Genomic DNA, 20,257 nt, shown 5'->3' on the forward strand with positions numbered 1-20,257 from the left:
TCATCTCACAGCTCATCTGGTCTTTGGTCATTAGTGTTGAATGTGTCAAATCTATTCTCTCCCTGACCACAGTCTGACAGCTATAGCATTGGGCTGCCTGCCAGTTTGGGGAATTAAATGTTTACATTGAGAATGGGCTTCAGAGTTATTTGTTCCATAGGATAATAAAATGTGTAGGACTTAACACCATGCATGCTTTCTTTAGGGAATGAAATTCTAGTGAATGAGAGTCAACACTAATTATTTTGGGGAAGAACAGCAGGCATTTCTATTGCACTTTGACTTAATAGCTACACAGAGCTCAAAGGAACCTTAGAGATTCTACCCAAACCATTCATTTTTCCATTGCAGAATCTGAGGCTTGGACAGTTCCAAGTTGCTAAGAGTCATACAGCAGGGTTATGCCAAAGTCAGAACTAGGGCTCAGTCCTCTTGAAACCCACATGGCCACTGCTCACCTAGTGATCATCACAAAGTCTTCTGATGTGGAGAGTGTGACTGTCCTCAGCCTCGATTTAGAGATTAATAAATTAAAAAGAGGACTTCCCTGCCCACCAGGAGGAGCTTAGCAAAAGGCAAAACTCAAGGACCCAGAAAGACAAAATGAATGCTCTCCTCTCTCCCTACAGGTTGTTCTATGGTTGACCCCCACTCGGCTCACCTGGATCAATGTCTCCAGCTCCTGGGGGCTCACACAGACATGATCCCGAAGGAATTCTGCCTTCTCCAAGGCAATGGTATTCTTCTGGCTGCTCTCAAAAGGTTGCTCCAGTGCCCGGAAAACAAGACCCCCCGTGACAAGGTAGACCACCACGACCACAAAGATGGCGACCACTGTTTTCCACTTCATGACGGTCTGCAGGCCCCCCTGGGAGGCACCTTCCATTCTGGCTACCACCGTGGCTCGGGAGGAAATGGCGAGGCGTGGGGCCGGGTAATGCCCGTTAGTGGCACTCTTGGGCTGACAGGCAGGTGCTGCTGAGGGAACAGCCACTGAGGAAACAAGGGTGGGGGAAGGGGAGAGGGGAAAAGAGTTTGTTTATAAATACGAAAGACAAAACTTGTCAGAAACAAAGCACAGATGTCTTGCTTAAACCAGCTTTTAAATTTGAGGATTAAAAATGTGTGCACAAAGCCTTTAGTTAGGCATTTGATCAGTTGCTAGGTGATGGCTTGAGTTCTAACATTGAGCCCCAGGAGTCCTGGTTTTAAAAAAATAGTATTAATTGAGTTTGAAATGTTTGTATTTTTTTCTACCAGGTCCAAATTTGAAAGCCATCTTTCTATTATTTATAATTTAGATCTTCCCTTAGCTTCCTTGTTTAAACAAAAGATAAAATACATGACAAAACTCCGTATTTGAAAAACAGAAATATTGTTCAACTTGCGCAGGAAATAGGAGAGAGATACCTAACTACCCTATCCAAGTACTGAAGTCTAGGTGATATCAAGAGCAAAGGAAAGATGAACATAAAACAAATTAAAACATCCTCTTATCCAGGGTTATGGGGACCGAAATTTAAAAAAAAAAAGAACAGTGAGAGCACCATGAGGGAGAAGTGTCAAAAAAACAGACACAATAAAAAAAAGTTCAAATATCCAGAGACGACTAAGAGTGAAGGAAAAGAAAGGTGGCCTTAATGAGAGAAGAGAATGTTGAGTGGTATTTTATGTCAATTCACCTGGGTTCCTATAATAATAATAACAAAATGTATCCTACCTGTATTTCTCAATAGAAAAGGCAATAACTTAGATATAACTACCACTGATCTCAGGAGCCCTGGTGGAGCAGTGGTGAAGCACTTGGCTACTAACCAAAAGGTCAGTGGTTCAAATCCATCACCTATTCTGCAGGAGAAAGATGTGGCAATCTGCTTCTGTAAAGATTGACAGCCTTGGAAACCCTATGGGGCAGTTTCTACTCTGTCCTATAGGATCACTGTGAGCTGGGATTGACTTGATAGCAATAAGTCTGGTTTTTGGTGTTTATCCTGATCTGTTAGTAACAGAATTTTTTCTTCTATTTTCTTCCAGTAAGCCACTGGATAGGAAGTTTCCTCTGGTTTTCGAGACACATAGAATTCTCTAAGGTCCCTGTTCTCTGTAAGGGCAATTTCATTACTTTGGAAATAAATAAGTTAAGCTGGAGGCTTTTCTGTAATGACAGGAAGTTCGTGGTAATGTTGTACATGTAACGCTGTCTAACACATTACGGAAGTCTGTGATGTGCAGCAACAAACGGCCATTTCTCTTAGATTCTGTTCTGCCTTTATTATCCTAATTCTTATGATGGCGTCTGTCAGGGTGCAGCCTGGCTGTTGTGTAAATAAGGTACTAGGAGAGACAAACCTAATTACCTAAGTAAGGGCAAACAACTCCACTCCAGTGGGAGCCAAGCTGCTGAACCTCTGGCTTGGGAAACTTGGGGTGAATAGAAGGTCAGAAATGTCATCCTTGTTCAAAACACCAATGACCCTGACAATACCTGGCCAGAGGGGTGGCCACTTAGAAGAAATGGGCTTGTAAACATCTGCCTTTCCTTTTAGAACTTCAAAATCAGCTTTTCACTTTGAAAACTAAGAATCAGCCTTTTACTGTCTATCACTCTATCAAATAAAATCATCGAATTTCCCTCTGACTAACAAGAATACAAAATTCTCTGGAATCTCTGATTGAATGATTTATAAATTAGAATCAGCAACCAGGACATTATGTTCTTGCTTCTTGTTTTTAGTTGCCCTCAAGCTGGCTCTGACTCTTGGCAACCTTAAGTATAACAGAAGGATACATTGCCCGGTCCTATGCCATCTTCATGATGATTGATACGTTTCAGTCCATCGTAGCGGCTATTGTGCCAATCCATCTCGTTGACAGTTTCTTTCATTTTCACTGGACTTCTACCTCCCAAACATGATGCTCTTTTCTAGAGACTGGCCTTTCCTAATAATGTGTCCAAATGTATATTTCCTCTAAATTGATTTATTCATTCTTTTGGCGATTCACAGTAGATGCTCTTGCTAACCCTTCTCTAAGGACACCACATTGGGGTTCTTAGCTGCCCTTGTTGATACTAAGGTGAGCTTTGTCTAGGGTGCATCTCCCATTCATTCTACCTCCCCAGTGCATTTCAATCCCTTGCACCTCTTACCACCCCAACGCCACCAGCCTCATCCAGACCACCATCTTGTCTTGCCTGGACCAATTCAGCAGCCTCCTAAGTGTCCTCCAGCTTCCACTTTTGCCCAGCTTCTGACCCACTAAATCTCAGGTTAAACACCACTTCTGGGACCACCTCCTCCCCTTTTCTCCTAGACCCTCTGTGATAAGCAGAATAATTTCCCCAAAAATATCCATATCCTCATCCCCAAACCTGAGAATATGCTATCTTTCATGGCAAAAAGCACTTTGCAGTTGTGATTAAATTAAGGATCTTGAGATGGGAGGGATCGTCCTGGGTTATCCAGATAGATTCAATGTAATTACAAGGATCCTCATAAGAAGGAGGCAGGAGGGTCAGAGAAAGTAGATGTGACAATGGAAGCAGAGGAGCGATGCGGCCACAAACCAAGGGATGCAGTCGGCCTCTAGAAGCTGGAAAAAGGCAAGGAAATGGCTTCTCCTCTAGAACCTCCAGAAGGAACCAGTCCTGCCAACACCTTGATTTTGGCCCAGTGAGACTGATTCTGGACTTCCGACTGCCAGGTCTGTAAGATAATACAGTTGTGTTGTTTTAAGCCACTAAGTTTGTGTTTATGTGTTACAGTAGCAATGGAAAACTAATACCCCTTCCAGCTAGGTAGGTCTCCCTTGCCCAGCACTCACTGCGCAGTGTTGGTGATAAAAAATAAAACCAAACCTGTTGCCATTGGGTCGATTCCCACTCATAGTGACCCTATAGGACAGAGCAGAACTGCCCCATAGGTTTCCAAGGCTGACATCTTTTTTTTTTTTTAATTTTTTAAATTGTGCTTTAGATGAAGGTTTGCAGAGTAAATTAGTTTCTCATTAAACAATTAATACAATGCTGTTTTGTAACATTGTTTTCCAACCCCACAACATGTCAACACTCTCCTCTTCTTGACCTTGGGTTTCCCATTATCAACTTTTCTGTCCTCTCCTTCCTTCTCCACCTTGCCCTGGGCTGCTGTGCCCATTTAGTCTCATTTTGTTTTATGGGCCTGTCTAATCTTTGGCTGAAGGGTGAACCTCAGGAATGACTTCAGTACTGAGTTAAAAGGGCATCCAGGGGCCATATTCTCAGGGTTTCTCCAGTTTCTGTCAGACCAGTAAGTCTGGTCTTTTTCTGTGAGTTAGAATTTTGTTCTACTTTTTTCTCCAGCTCTGTCCACGGCCCTCTATCGTAAACCCTGTCACAGCAGTCAGTGGTGTTAGCCGGGCACCATCTGGTTATGGTAGACTCTGTCTGGTGGGGACTATGGTAGTTGTGGTCCATTAGTCCTTTGGACTAATCTTTCCCTTGTGCCTTTGGTTTTCTTCATTCTCCCTTGCTCTAGATAGAGTGAGACCAGTAGAGTATCTTAAATGGACGCTCACAAGCTTTTAAGACCTCAGACGTTACTCACCAAGGTAGGAAGTTGAACATTTTCGTTATAAACCATGTTATGCCAATTGAGCTGGATGTCCCCCAAGACCCAGCCCTCAGCCCAGTAATTCTGTCCCTCAGGGAGTTCAGATGTGCCTATGAAGCTTCCATGCCAAGGCTGTAATCTTTACGGAAGCAGGCTGCCCCATCTTTCTCCTGCAGAGTGGCTGGTGGTTCAGCTGAGAGTTTAACCATTGTGCCACAGAACCTGTTTACTTGTCCAGCTCTTGCATTAGACTGAAAGCTCCATGAGGACAGATACCATATCTACCTGTCACCTCAGTTGTCCCCAGTGCCCTGCACAGAGCCTGACACACAGTGGGTGTCCAATCAATAATGGTTGAAGGAAAGAGGGAAGGAAGGGAAGGAAGGCGGAAAGAAAGGAGGAAGGAAGAGAAGGAGGGAGGAAGGAAGAAAGGAATATTAACACATCCAGACCACACATATATTGAGGAAGAGTAGTATCAAATGCAAAACAACCTTGACAAACTCAGCAATGCTCTTTTAACACCTCTGTGATTTCACAGATGTTGCTCCCTCAGCCAGTAACCCCTTCTCACCCCATTTGCCTGGAAAACTCTCATCCTTCTCAGTGACAGCTTAAAGCTGCCTCCTCTGTGAAGTCCTCCTGGTCTTTACCAGGCAGACACAGTCTGCCTGTCTTGCCCACTAGCCTAGAAGCTCTTAGGGGTCAGAAAGCTCATCTTTTAATTGCTGCATCTCCATTTTTTGGCACAGTGGCTGGCATGGAGCAAACATTTGTTATCTGTTGTCGATAATGATGACCTTTCCTTCAGGCTATAAACAGAAGCCCTATTGAAATCACCACAGGAGACATTGGTTTAGCACCAAATAGACACAAGGGGCTGGGCTATGTTGCAGTTCCTGCCAAGCTTCAGGGTTCTGCTGTCTACCTGGGGCATACACCACAGTGCCAGGTCACTGACTTTAGGATGAAGCCTCACCAGGTGACAAACCATGCCTGGGCACGGAGGCCTGGTAGAGCTGGGACTGTGTCCTCACTGATCTGCACTGTGGAGGACTCCAGAGCTTCTAGTGGGGCTGGGTGGAACTGGACTCAAGAAGGGTCTTTTCACACTCGAGCCAGTTCCTGGTGCCACTTTGCGAACAGATTGTCCTTGGGAGCAGAGTTTGAACAGAACTCACCAACCCCTGAGCTTCCAAAGCACCAGAGCAAAACCCAGAGCTTCAGTCCCAAACCTGTCAGTGACTGGGTGGCCCTGAAACTGTCACTTAGTTTCTCTGTTTACTTATCTGCGAAATGTGAATAATAGTGGTTACTTCCCCCTACCCCACTCTGCCACCCCCGCCCCTCCACACACACACACAGGATTCTTGGAAACAACAAATGAACCGCCCCAGTTTACCGACTGGAGAATAGTTTTGATGTCAGGAGTGCTGGCTGGGGCCAGAAAATGTTACAAAACCTTTTGTGCATTTAATTAACATGGAATTGGTTCCTTTAGCAAATACAACTGCACTTTTCCATGGCTGGCAAAGGATTTGGTCGGTGCCTTTTCCTTAGGTTGCATACATTTCCAAAGGGGATTGAAATTAATCCATTTATTTGTCTCAGAAACCACAGTAGCTCTCACACTAATACAAAGTTGCCTGGTGGCTTGGGATACACTCCTGGAGGTCTCTGTGCCTGGAGCCAACCAAGAAGTAAAACTGGCTAGATGACCATCACGTTGATGGTGGCGGGAGTGGTGGTGATGGGAGCCCTTACTGAGCATTAGTTCGGACCCAGCACTCAGATAAACACTCTGTTACATCATTGCATTGGGCCCTCGCCACGGGGTATTGCCATCCTGTGTTGGTCACACCCTCCAAGAAGCAAATGTCAAGGCAGAACTAAATGTACCGAGATTTTATTAGGAGAAATACATGTATGAGAGAAATCAAGACAGCCATCACACACAGTGTAATTCTGACCCCAAGGGAAGGATACAGGGAAGAAAGGATAGGCGTATGCATCCTAGAATGCTTGCGGCCTAAGGAAGGCCAACAAGGAGATCTTGGGCCAAAGTCAGCCATCAGAGCAGTCCTGTGTCTCCCAGAAAGAGACCAGACTTAGTAGCCTCCCCACACCTAGTCCCTCGCTGAGAGTAGCCTATGTGTGATTCATGCCCGGTGCAAGCCTAGCGGTAGATTTCAGAGCAGCAGCCAGGGCTCAATTACCCTCCCTGCAAGAGAGCTCATGGCCACTACACAACCCCACTTAACGGATTATGAAACTGAGCCCCAGAGAGGTCAAATGACTAAGCCAAGGCCAAGTAGAAAGTGGTAGAGCCAGAATTAAAACTAGTATAATCTGACTTTAAAGTCAGTTCTCCTCTGATAATTAAAAAAAAAAATAGAAACAGGAAAATAAGAAACAAAGCAATTCCAGGTGAAAGGGACCATTTTTTTCCAAAATGGAAAAGGCATTTGTTTCCAACGGACATAAAAATATTTTCCATTCTACCAGACTGACTCCTTCGGTTTCCTAGCAGTGATGGAGGTTTCCCCATATAATGTATCAATAATGGATGGTACCTATAAAGTAATGGGCCATCATCCTTCAAGACTCCAACAGAAAAGTATCTGGCAGCAAAAATGCTGCCAAGAATTAAGGAGAAAGGAAATGCTGAATAACTAGTTAATTTTCATTTCAAAATGCTTCCTCAGGAATGTTAGCATATTCCATCTTTACCTAAGTATGGGTGGATACTGGGATACACGTAGAAATTTCCTGTTCTTTGGCTGACAAGTTCTTAGCAATTTTGTTATTCTTTATACTTATTATTATAAATATTATTCTTTATATTTATTACTATAAATATTACTTTTTATATTTATTAAATATTGTTATTGATATTACATTATTGGCTTTTCCCAGGCCCCTTAGACTTCATTCATTCATTCATTCATTCAATCAACAAACACTCAAGTCTGCTGGGCACCATGCTAGGCACTGGGAATAATATGTAAATGAATGAGACACATCCCTGTTGCCAGAGGTAGTGGGACAGGCGACAAAGATCTTTCACATGCTTGAACTTATTTTATCTTCACAACAATCCTGTGTGGAGGGCAGTGATCATTATTGCCTCCTTGACAGGGGAGAAACTGAGGCCCAGAGAAGTGACACTGGCCAGCCTACCACAAGCTAATATGCAGTGGTGTCCTTGAATACATCTTCAGACACCTCACCCCAACAGCCTCCTCTCACCAATACCACCAAGGCAATGAATGACATCCAAAGGCTTCAGGGTCTCTTGGAAACATGCAATGCAGCCACCTCAGAGGTGCCACCATCACACAGCAACGTGACTCTGCCTGCTGATCCAGGCAAAGTACAACTGTGACTACAGAAGGCAGAGAACACCGCACCCTCCTCTCCCAGGTCTGGAATGGTTCCAGGGCCAATTGTGCTGGCAGCTTAAAGCTTTCAAAGGGCCCCAGTTAAAGCTCAGTCCCAAAAGGCTTCATGGGCCAGAGTCAGACTTCAGGCTGGTCGGTGGGTAGGGAGTGGGAAGACGGCAGGTGCCCTAGCCCCGCCTTGTCACAGCAGCTGGTTTCAGCTGTCACCTGCCTATGAGAAAAGCAGAGACTGTGTGTGCTCCTTCTCAATCAGATACCCCAGCAGTCAAACCTTTCCCATATGACAGCCACGCCTGGGAGACAGGCACACTGGCCTCAGTAGGAATGGTGATGGTGCTCGATCACATCAAATGAGCAAGGCACGGTCCTGAAATTCCACCACAGGAGAGGTTCTCCTCCGGGTTAAGCATTGCCCTCTCCTTCTAGCCCTCTTTAGAACTTCAGGCTTTGCTTCCAGATGGAGGAAACCATGGTAACACGAAATGACTGGGATCCTATGGAGACAGAAAGCCCAGGAGAGAGGAAACAGCTGAGGAAGAGGGAGCTAAGAATATTCTGCCACCTTGTCTTGCATCCATCTTCTCCTCTCTCCTTAGTCCAGACCCTCGTGTTCTCTCACCTGAGTCACTGTGACAGCCTTCAGTCCTGACCCCCTGGAATCCATCCTCCACAGCCCAGTCAGGTGGAGTTTTCCAAGGTGCCAAGATCCTCCAAAGACACCACGGAGATTCGGAGTAAAGTTCAGGCTCCAAGCTTGCACCAAGACTCACCCTTCCAGGACCTGGCAGCTACCTGTCTCTCCTGCCTCACCTACCGCCACGCCAACAGAAGCAACCTTTGCCCCAACAAACCTAGCAGCACCCAGGCCCACACACACTCAGCCACCGCTGATGTCCCCTTATGGGCCTTCCCAGAGGAACGGGTCTCACTTCTTCGATTGCTTTCTCCTTCCGACTCTTTATCTGGCTAACTCCTCCTCATACTTCAAAACTCACTTCCTGTGTTACCACCTCAGTGAAGTTCTTCATGATTTCTCACTCCCCAGTCTGATTAGATGCCCTTTCTCTATGTATATCCCTCCAACATGGAACTTAGCGTAACACCTACAACTGGGTGGCTCCTAATTACAATTTGCTCCATTTTTGAATATGTTTACTCATCCACCGACAAACTTGCCTTAGGCCAGCATTTATGAGATTAAGTTCACACACCCGCCCAAAAGAAAGCTCAACTGCACAGTTACCTGGCAGACAAGAGCATCCCTGGCACTACTGTGTGTTTTTCCATAGACAGGTTCCCTGAGTCGGGGTGTTAAGGTTCTGGAAAAGTAAACAGTCCAAAGAGTTCTTCATGGCTTTCCCAATTGCTAGGGAAAAAGAGAAAGGAGACATGGCAGTAATTGACTTCACTGTACTCCAAACACTCAGCCCCGTGCATTCTTGTTCTCTTCATGAAGGGCTAGACGGTTCTCTTTTGCTCATGGGTATAAAATCTTTCTTAGGTAAAAAAAAAAAATCTATTAAATGGTATGAATCACCCTTGGTGAGTCACCCCTCTGGTACCAGGCAGGCAGAATTTCCTTCCAGTCTTCCCCCCTGACTAGGACCAAACAGCATCAACTTGGATTTGAAGGCTCCAAAGACTGAAAGACTTTTCTTGCCCTGCTCCATTAGTGCTCTCCTCACCTGGGAAGAGGACAGAGGGAGCTGGGTTCACTTGGGGCTCAAAGGACCAGTGACTTCCCTCTCAGGACTAGTAAGCAAACAGCTTCTGATGGTCCCCAAATCTCTTCTTGTATTTATAAATGAAGGTCATGGCACAAAGTCAGGGGCCTTCTCCAGAAGCAAACAGAGTCAGAGAATGAGACTTTCAGGTTTACAAAAAACAGGGAAGGGTAAGACTTCAATGGTCATCCATTCCTACCCTCATCATATGTCTGAGTGCCACTGCAGGCGCTATCATTTCCAGGAAACATCAGCCAGTCCTCTCTCTGGGCTTCCTTCCCTCCTACTTGGCAAGGTACAGAAGTGGTGGCACTGTTGCGAAGATTCAATGCAATAATGTAGGGCATATTGCGCAGTGCCTGGTTCAAAGCAAACACTCAATCAACATGAACCATTCACACAATTAGAAAGCAGTGAGAGCTGTATGAACTACGCAAATAAACACAACAAAGTATGCAGATGCTATGCTAGACACATGAACAGGGTACGGAGAGACACGAAGAGGGAGCATTCAATTCTACCAAAGAGGATACTAGAAAAGACTTCCAGAAGGGGTGCCCATTGAGCTGGGTATAGAAAAAGGATTAGGTGTCTGCCAGAGGACAGGGGGAAGTAAAGAGGAAGGCAGACCAGCAAAAGGGAGCAATGGATGCAAAGACACTAAGCCATGAATCAGCCTGGGATGTTTGAAAAATTATACCAGGTCTGTGTGTCAGGACTCCATGGTGTGAAGAGGACTACCCCCAAAATAAATTTGGAAAGACAGGCATGGGAGATCATGGTGGGTCTTGTAAGTCATATTAATGAGCTTGGGAAACCGTCAAGGTTAACATGGATAGAGGGGCCACAGCTGACTTTGGCAGCGGTGTGAAAGAAAGACTGGAGAAGCAACAGATCTTCAACTGAGAGCATGGCTGGGAATTTTCTGGAATAGATTATGGAGGGCCTCAACTCAAGAGGTAGCATAGGGGATGGAGAGGAGGATCAGAAGCAAGGGTTGTTAAAGAAGTAAAATTTACAGGTCTTGGTGATTGATAGAAAGTGAGAAGTAGGAATAGGGATGGGTTTGGAATGACTCCCAGGTATCTGGCTTGGAAGAACATGGTGCCTTTCTCTAAAATAGGAAGTGCAGGAGGCTTAGAGGTACAGCCCAGTGTTAGACAATTAGGTTTGCAGCAACCGTATCACATTGGATGGAGATGTCTAGTAGACATTAGGCAGAAGGGTCTGGAACTCAGGGGGGAATCTAGCTGGAACCCTAGGTTTGAAAGTGGTTGGCATATAAGTGGTACGAAAGCCACAGGATGGGATGAAATAGTCCAGAGAGAGATATAGAATGAGAAAAGAGTGGTGGATGGCGCTCAGGGGAGCAGCAACATTTAAGGGACAGCAGAGGGGAGAAATTCACAAAGCAGAATGAGAAAAAACTAGAGTGGAAAAGAGGAGATGTCAGAGAAGGTGGGTCCTACTCTGGTTTGTGCCTCCAGCACCATTCACAAAGATTCGTCCTTTGGAGGTCTCAGTATGGGTTTGATGATCCAATTACTGTCATATATCACCACTCTGTAGCTCCATTTTCTCTCTCTGGCTGCCGAGAAACCCCTCTTCAACAGAACCCCTGCTCTAGAACTTCTAAGCATTATAGGCCTAGTTCTGGTAGCAGATGGGATGCTTTTATTATGCCCACACTGAAATGAATCCTCAGCACACCCAGGACACAAACAGCACAGGACCAGAGCTGTTCCTTGTATGTGCTGTCAGAACAGCCCATTGTATCTCACTGGACTGGTCATCTTTCAGAGCCCAGGGCTGCCTGCCTGGTGGCTCTCCCAACGGACTCTGCCATCTTGGAAAGATGGATTCTTTATCTTGCCTCCATAGTCAAAGTCCTAAAGGTAGCATAGCAGCAGCTGGAGGTTTATTGTCTTATTCCAAAATGCTTCCTGCATAATATTTGCTGCCTCCTGCCCTAAGCTTTTTCTCCCACAGTTTAAATTAACTAGAGCATTTTTAAAATGAAAGATCTTTTCTCTCCCTTGGGGATTGAAAATCATACAGGCAGTTGCAGTTCCAAAATATCTCCTTTACCCAGGGGCCAAGTGTTTTAAATTCTATTGTCAGACGTCCATTCCTTTGAGATAGAGGTCTTCCAGGTGCCTTATCAAAAGCAGTTATCTCTCCTCACCAGGCTTCATGCATAATTCACTTCCTAACCAGCCTCTGGAGTCCCTGGGTAGCGCAAACTGCTAACACACTCCCCTGCTAACTGACAGGTTGGAGGTTCAAGTCCTGGTGACCGACTTCTGAAAAATCAGCCATTGAAAACTCTGTGGAGCACAGTTCTACTCTGACATACATGGGGTTGCCAGGAGTCAGCCCTACAGCAACTGCTATCCAGTCTCCACACCACAGTCAGGTGATCCTTCTAAAACTCCAATCTTGGGACTACTTAAAGCCACTCAGTGACTACCGTTGCCCTTGACACAGTTCTCAATGCCCTGTGTGCTCTGGGCTTGTCTTCCTTCTCCAGCTTAACCTCACCCCCTCGTCCTCTACACGCTTCCCATCCAGACTCTGACATCACCCAAGTTATCCCTTGCCTGAGACCCTCCCCCATCCACCACCCTGGCTGATTCCTTCTCATCCTTACCTCTTGGCGTGGAAGGCACTTCCTGTAGGAATTGTCCCTGACCTCTTCCGCATCTTGTTTAGTTGTTCCCCATGTGCACTAGGCTCCCATAGCATCTTGTACATCCTCTACCAGGAAAATTCTCACTCTATTTTGAAATGTCCATTGACTTCTATCTCCTCTACCCCATCATAAACTCTGTAAGGGCAGCCCAACCCCATTACCATGAAGTCGATTCTGACTCATAGCAACCCTATAGGACAGAGTAAAACTGCCCCATAGGGTTTTCCATGGAGCACCTGGTGGATTCAAACTGCCAACCTTTTGGTTAGCAGCTGAGCTCTTAACCACTGGGACACCAGGGCTCCAGAAGCTGTGCGTATGTTGTCCATTGGCATTTCTGCAGCATGGAGTATTGTGCTGGGCACCTATTAGCCACCTAGTGAATACCGGGTTAAGTTGTATTAATTTATTTTCATAGTTATTAATATTATTATTGGTATGGATGAACCGACCACTGAAAAGCATAATAGAGGAAAAGTTAGGGGTCACTCTCTGAAAAGTTTCCTATAATTTTCTTTTTTATACTGCAGACCCTATAGGACAGAGTAAAACTGCACTATAGGGCTTCCAATGAGTGGTTGGTGGATTCGAACTGCTGACCTTTTGGTTAGCAGCCAAACTCTTAACCACTGCACCACCAGGGCTCCAATTGCTAGTCTTGTAGAACATGAGTCTTCTAGAATCCGTTTAATTGTCATTGACGGCAGTGGTTAGTGGTTAGTGGTTCAAATTCACCTCGCTTAGATTTCATGTTCAACACTTCACTCTTTAGCTAACAGACTTAACTTCATTTCTTTTTGTCTTTTCCTGAAGCTACCTAGAAATAAAAAAAACTAGGTGCTGTCGACCCTCATGTGCGCCAGAGTAGAACTATGCTCCCTAGGGTTTTCTTTCAATTTTATTTTGTTGTTGTTGAGAATATACACAGCAAAACATACACCAATTCAACCATTTCTACATGTACAATTCAGTGACATTAATTACATTCTTCAAGCTGTGCAGCCATTCTCACCCTCCTTTTCTGTGTTGCTCTTCCCTCATTAACATAAACTCACTGCCCCCCTCAAGTTCCTATCTAATCTTTTGAGTTGCTGTTGACACTTTGATCCTATATAGGTAGTTCTCAAAAGAGCATAACGCTCAAGGCAGACCTTTTTCACTAGTTAAGCTAAACTGTTATTTGGTTTTAAGAAGACTTCAAGTGATATTTTTGGTTTAAGTTTTAAAGATTATTTCAGGGCAATAGTTTTAGGGGTTCATCCAGCACCCTTGGCTCCAGACAGTCTGGAGTCCATGAGAATTTGAAATTCTGTTCTACATTTTCCCCTTTTTTGTCAGGATTCTTCTATAGAATATTTGATCAAAATGTTCAATACTGGTAGTCAGGCACTATCCAGTTCTTCTGGTGTCATGGCAAATGAGGAATTTGTCCATGGAGGCAATTAGCCTCTTCCCCTTCCATATCCTGAGTCTCCTTCTTTCTCTGTTGTTCCAGGCAAATAAGACCAATCGTCATGCCTTGGATGGCTGCTTGCAAGCTTTTAAGACCCCAGGTACTATACAATGAACTAGGAGATAGAGCAGAAGCACTAAACATACTATTAGGGCAATTAACTGGTATCTCCCATAAAGCCATGACCCTAAACCAAGAAACCAAATTCCATAAGGTTTTTGGTTGTACATACACAGGCTGAGAAGCTACACTTGTTTTTTTTTTTTTTTGATTATTGTTGTAAACATATCTATCATACAACTTTTGCCAATTCAACTTCTTACAGGCGGACAACTTATTGACAGCAATTGCAATAATCAGCTGTGCAACCCTACCCTTAATCAATGCGATTTTTCATCACCAACAAACTTCTTTCCCCACTCCTCCCACCCCTAGTAACTGCTAACAGACTTTGGTCTCTATACATTTGCTTTTTCTTGTCTTTTTATACAAATGAGGTCATACAGTATTTGTCATTCTGCAACTGACTTATTTCACTCAGCATAACGTGATCCATAGGGTTTTCGATGGCTAATTTTTTTGAACATAGATCTCCAGGCCTTTCTTCCGGGGCACCTTTGGGTAAACTCCAACCACCCAACTTTTCAGTTAGCAACTGAGCATATTAATCATTTGCACCCCCCACCCACCCACCCAGAGACTCCTCCTGGAAATGCCCCTTCTATAGAATGGCCTTCTCTCTGTTCAGAGTCTGCATGCAGACTGCTAAACACTGCTAGAGAAACTGAACAGCATCAGGGATCACTGCCACTCTGAATTCATAGTTTCTTCCCTCAACTGTCCCTCGATGACACTGAGCAATCCTTCCATGGCTCCCTGGTCAGAGCCTGCTGTCAGGGTAAGTGTAAAGATGTAGGTGTACCTCTATAAAGAAATCTCAAGTTGTATACAGAAATCCTACTCAGCAAGATCAGTGTTTACTTTATGAAAGGATTTTCTGCAGAAAGCTTTTGAACACCAAGGTCTACAGGTCTCTAAGATAGGCTTTTATTTATATTTATATACTTTTAAGAACAGACTATTTATGTGGAATATGGTGGATCGTCACTTTTGCCCTTCTCCCCAGAGCCCCTGAGAGGGAGCTCGACACCCCAGTGCATTCTGCTTTGCAAGTAGCCTCAGCCGCCTTCACCTGCCAGTGCTCCTTGTTCATTTCATAGCCACTGAAGCCTCCTACAAACAACTTAGATGGAAAAAATTTTTACATACTTCTTCTTTCATTGAGCCTGCTAAGTTGCAAAAACGAACAAGATCCATCAAAGGGAGAAAAGGGGTTTCTACAAAATACCAGGCAAAATGGTTTTGTATTTCAGTATCGCCCTCTGGGTAATTTCCTCTAAAACGGCTCCTCTAATACAGTATCAGTGCTGCCGACATCAGCAACATTTCCGAGAACGACTGCAAACACAGCTATCAGAGGCTGCGAGCGAGCGAGCGAGCGAGCGAGCGTGGGCTGGAGGAAGAGAGAAACCTAAAAGGGAAAAGGACACCCACATTGCTCTTCACGAGGCTGGAGAGGCAGTGACGTAGAAAACGTACAAATCCATTCATCAGAAGAGGTGTTTTGAAATATTAATAGCTCTAATTAGTGAAGTCTTCAAGGAATCGACTTACTAAAAAAAATTGGGGAAGTGGATTTCCTTCAACAAAACGACTTAGCGTGCTCCAGAAGCACCTGGGTTTGGGAGATAAAATGTCATCGTTGTTGTTGTAGTTCCTGTAGAGTTGATCCCGACTCATGGTGACCCCATGTGCGCAACTACTCCATAGAGTTTTCAAGGCTGTGACCTTTCGGAAGCAGACTGCAGGGCCTGTGTTCCAAGGCGCCTCTGGATGGATTTGAGCCACCAACATTTTAGCTAGTAGTCGAGCGCTTAAGCATTTGCGCCACGCAGGGACTCCTGGGGGATAAAATAGGGTCTGATTAAGGTAAGATTCAGAGCTGCCAGGAGTTCCTCGGGCTGATCCAGGCTTCTGGGGGCTTTTCCCACACCAGAAACCTGCTGAACACAGCCTAGACCAGCTAACTAGACCAACATCCCACCCCCAAAAAAATCTAGTCCTGGCTCAGTAGTAATTCCTCCTGGTAGAGGGTAAGTTCCTCAAACTGCCCCTTGAAGATGGGCTCCTTCATCTCTGAATCTGCCATACTCCTAATCCCAGAGCACAGCATACGATAAGAGCTCAAATAATGTTTGCAGAATGAACTGGACAAGCCTTTGCTGAATGCCTGTTGTGCTTCAGGTACAGAGGCCACAAGGTGACGAGTAGAATCGCAGCTGTCCAGAACGGATGAAATGAGGAGCCAGTAGGTACCTTCACCCCCATGGAATTTAGTGAAGGCCCAGCACTCAGAACCTGGAGAAGGCATCCAAAATCTTAGGGAGCATTTAGATTCTGACATGGATCACATGGAAGCCAGCCAAGCTGCTGTGCTGGCCCTTCAGCTGCTCCCAAAGTAAAAAACGAGCCAGTTGCCGTTGAATCGACTCCAACACACAGCAACCCCATGGGTGCCAGAGTAGAACCGTGCTCCACAGGGCTTCCAATGACTGACTTTTCAGAAGTAGATCGCCAGGCCTTTCTTCCAATGTGCTCTGGGTGGACTCCAATCTCCAACCTTTTGTTTGCTAGTTGAGCGTGTTACTCATTTGCACCACCAAAGGACTCCACTCCCCAAGTAGCAGGTCATAAAGCAGTGTGTACAGAAGCTTGCTTCGGTGTTATTTTCAAGGTTTAATTCCCTCTCCCTCAGCACCACTCTCTCACAGATCTTCAGATCCAAATCTGTTACCCCAGCAAAATCTCTAGGAGATGAGGTAGTCACAGTTAAGTATTCAGTGCAAACTCCACAGTTATAAGAACCTGAGACATTATTTAAAAATCTACCACCAAAAGACAAATTACATATTGAATAGTGGCACATACACAAGAAAAAAAAAAAAAAAACAGTGCCATCAAGTAAATACTGACTAATAGCGACCCCCATGGGACGGAGTAGAACTGCCCCATAGGGTTTCCAAGGCTGTAATCTTTACTGAAGCAGACTACCACATCTTTCTCCTGGGGAGCGGCTAGTGAGCTCGAACCACTGCCCTTTCAGATAGCAGCTAACTGCTTTCACCACAGCATCCCCAGGGCTCCTTGGCACATTTTGTTGTTAGGTGTTATTGAGTTGGTTCCGATTCATAGCAACCCTATACACAACAGTACGAAACACTGCCCAGTCCTGTGCCATCCTCACAATCATTGCTATGTTTGAGCCCATTGTTGCAGCCACTGTGTCAATCCATCTCATTGAGGGTCTTCCTCTTTTCCGCTGACCCTCAACTTTACCAAGTGTGGTGTCCTTCTTCAGGGACTGGTGCCTCCTGAAAACATGTCCAAAGTACATGAGACGAAGTCTCACCATCCTCCTTTCTAAGGAGCATTCTGGCTGTACTTCTTCCAAGATAGATTTGTTCCTGCTTCTGGTGGCAGTCCATGGGATACACAATATTCTCCACCAACGCCAAACTGAAGGCATTAATTCTTCTTCGGTCTTCTTCACACATTGTCCAGCTTTCACATGCATCTGAGGTGAATGAAAATACCATGTCTTGGCTCAGGCGCACCTTAGTCCTTAAAGTCACCACTTGGCTTTTTAACACTCCGAAAGGGGTCTTTTGCAGTAGATTTTCCCAGAGCAACATGTCTTTTGATTTCTTGACTGCTGCTTCCATGGGTGTTGATCGTGGATCCAAGTAAAATGAAATCCTTGACAACTTCGGTCTTTTCTCCATTTATTATGATGTTGCTGATTGGTCCAGTTGTGAGGATTTTTGTTTTCATGTTAAGGAGTAATCCATACTGAAGGCTATAGTCTTTGACCTTCATTAATACGTACTTGAAATCCTCTACACTTTTAGCAAGCAAGGTTGTGTCATCTGCATATCACAGGTTGTTAATGAGTCTTCCTCCAAATTCTGATGCCACAGTCTTCTTCATATAATCCCTCTTCTCAGATTATTTGCTCAGCATACAGGTTGAATAATTATGGTGAAAGGATACAACCCTGACACACACCTTTCCTGATTTTAAGCCATGCAGTACCCCCTTGTTTTGTTCAAACAACTGCCTCTTGGTCTATGTACAGGTTCTTCATGAGCACAATTAAGTGTTCTAGAATTCCCATTCTTCGAAATGTTATCCATAATTTTTTATGACCCACACAGTCAAATGCCTTTGCATAGTCAAAACACAGTTAAACATCTCTGTGGTATTCTCTGCTTTCAACCAAGATCCATCTTACATCACCAGTGATATCTCTCATTCCACATCCTCTTCAGAACCCACCTTGAATTTCTGGCAGTTCCCTGTTGATGGACTGCTGCAATTGTTCTTAATTATCTTCAGCAAAATTTTAATTACATGTGATGTTAATGATATTGTTCGATAATTTCCACATTTAGTTGAATCACCTTTCTTTGGAATGGGCACGAAAATGAATCTCTTCCAGTTGGTTGGCCAGGTAGCTCTCTTTCAAATTTCTTGGCACAGACGAACGTATGCTTCCAGTGTCGCATCCGTCTGTTGAAATATTTCTGCTGGTATCCCATCAATTCCCAGAGCTTTGTTTTTCACCGATGCCTTCAGTGCAGTTTGGACTTCTTCCTTCAGTACCATCAGTTCTTGATCATATGCTACCTCCTGAAATGGTTGAACTCAACCAATTTTTTTTAGTATAGCAACTCTGCATATTCCTTTCATCTTCTTTTGATGTTTCCTGCATCATTCAATTTTTTTGCCCATAAAATTCTTCAATATTACAACTCAAGGCTTGAAATTTTTCTTTAGTTCTTTCAACTTGAGAAATGTCAAGGATGTTCTTCCCTTTTCCCTTTCTAGCTCTAGGTCTGTACACATTTCATTATAATACTTTGTCTTCTCAAGCAGCCCTTTGAAATTTGCTGTTCAGCTCTTTTACTTCATCATTTCTTCCTTTAGCTTTAGCTACTCTATGTTCAAGAGCAAGTTTCAGAGTCTCCTCTGACATCCATCTTGGTATTTTCTTTCTTTCCTGTCTTTTTAAGAACCTTTTACTTTCTTCATGTATGATGTCTTTGATGTCATCCCACAGCTCATCTACTCTTTGGTCATTAGCATTCAATGCATCAAATCTACTCTAGAGATAAGTAAATTATGGTATATTCACACAATGGAATACTACACATCGATAAAGAACAGTGATGAATCTGTGAAACATTTCATAACACAGAGAAACCTGGAAGGCATTATGCTGAGTGAAATTAGTCAGTTGCAAAAGGACAAATATTGTATAATACCACTATTATAAGATCTTGAGAAATAGTATAAACTGAGAAGAACACATACTTTTGTGGTTACGAGGAGGGGAGGGAGGGAGGGTGGGAGAGGGTTTTTTACTGATTAGTTAGTAGATAAGAACTACTTTAGGTGAAGGGAAGGACAATACTCAACACACGGAAGGTCAGCTCAACTGGACTGGACCAAAAGCAAAGAAGTTTCCGGGATAAACTGAACATTCAAAGGTCAGCAGAGCAAGGGCAGGGGTTTGGGGACTATGGCTTAAGGGGATTTCTAAGTCAATTGGCAAAATAATACCATTATGAAAACATTCTGCATCCCACTTTGAAATGTGGCGTCTGGGGTCTTAAATGCTAACAAGCGGCCATCTAAGATGCATCAATTGGTCTCAACCCACCTGGATCAAAGGAGAATGAAGAACACCAAGGTCACGCGATAACTATGAGCCCAAGAGACAGAAAGGGCCACATGAACCAGAGACTTATATCATCCTGAGACCAGAAGAACTAGATGGCGCCTGGCCACAACCGATGACTGCCCTGACAGGGAGCACAACAGAGAACCCCTGAGGGAGCAGGAGAATAGTGGGATGCAGACTCCAAATTCTCATAAAAAAGACCAGACTTAATGGTCTGACTGAGACTAGAGGAATCCTGGCGGTCATGGTCCCCAAACCTTCTGTCGGCCCAGGGCCCAGGACAGGAACCATTCCCGAAGACAACTCATCAGACATGGAAGGGACTGGACAATGGGTTGGAGAGAGATGCTGATGAAGAGTGAGTTACTTGTATCAGGTAGACACTTGAGACTGTGTTGGCAACTCTTGTCTGGAGGGGAGATAGGAGGGTAGAGAGGGTTAGAAACTGGCAAAATTGTCACGAAAGGAGAGACTGGAAGGGCTGACTCATTAGGGGGAGAGTAAGTGGGAGTATGGAGTAAGGTGTATACAAGCTTATATGTGACAGACTGACTTGATTTGTAAACGTTCACTTAAAGCTCAATAAAAATTATTA

At 44.5% G+C, this 20,257-nt stretch overlaps 1 protein-coding gene across 1 annotated transcript in view; it reads right to left on the minus strand.

Moving 5' to 3' along the window:
- KCNK10 (potassium two pore domain channel subfamily K member 10) overlaps positions 1-20,257 on the minus strand; it is a 160,433-nt gene that overhangs the window by 85,558 nt on the left and 54,618 nt on the right. Inside the window, exon 2 of the mRNA XM_049898380.1 lies at positions 662-993. Coding sequence (XP_049754337.1) covers positions 662-993 — 332 coding nt within the window. The remainder of the gene's footprint in view (positions 1-661; positions 994-20,257) is intronic.

This window comes from Elephas maximus, chromosome 10 (genome assembly GCF_024166365.1).
Source record: "Elephas maximus indicus isolate mEleMax1 chromosome 10, mEleMax1 primary haplotype, whole genome shotgun sequence".
Taxonomy (NCBI): Eukaryota; Metazoa; Chordata; class Mammalia; order Proboscidea; family Elephantidae; genus Elephas; species Elephas maximus.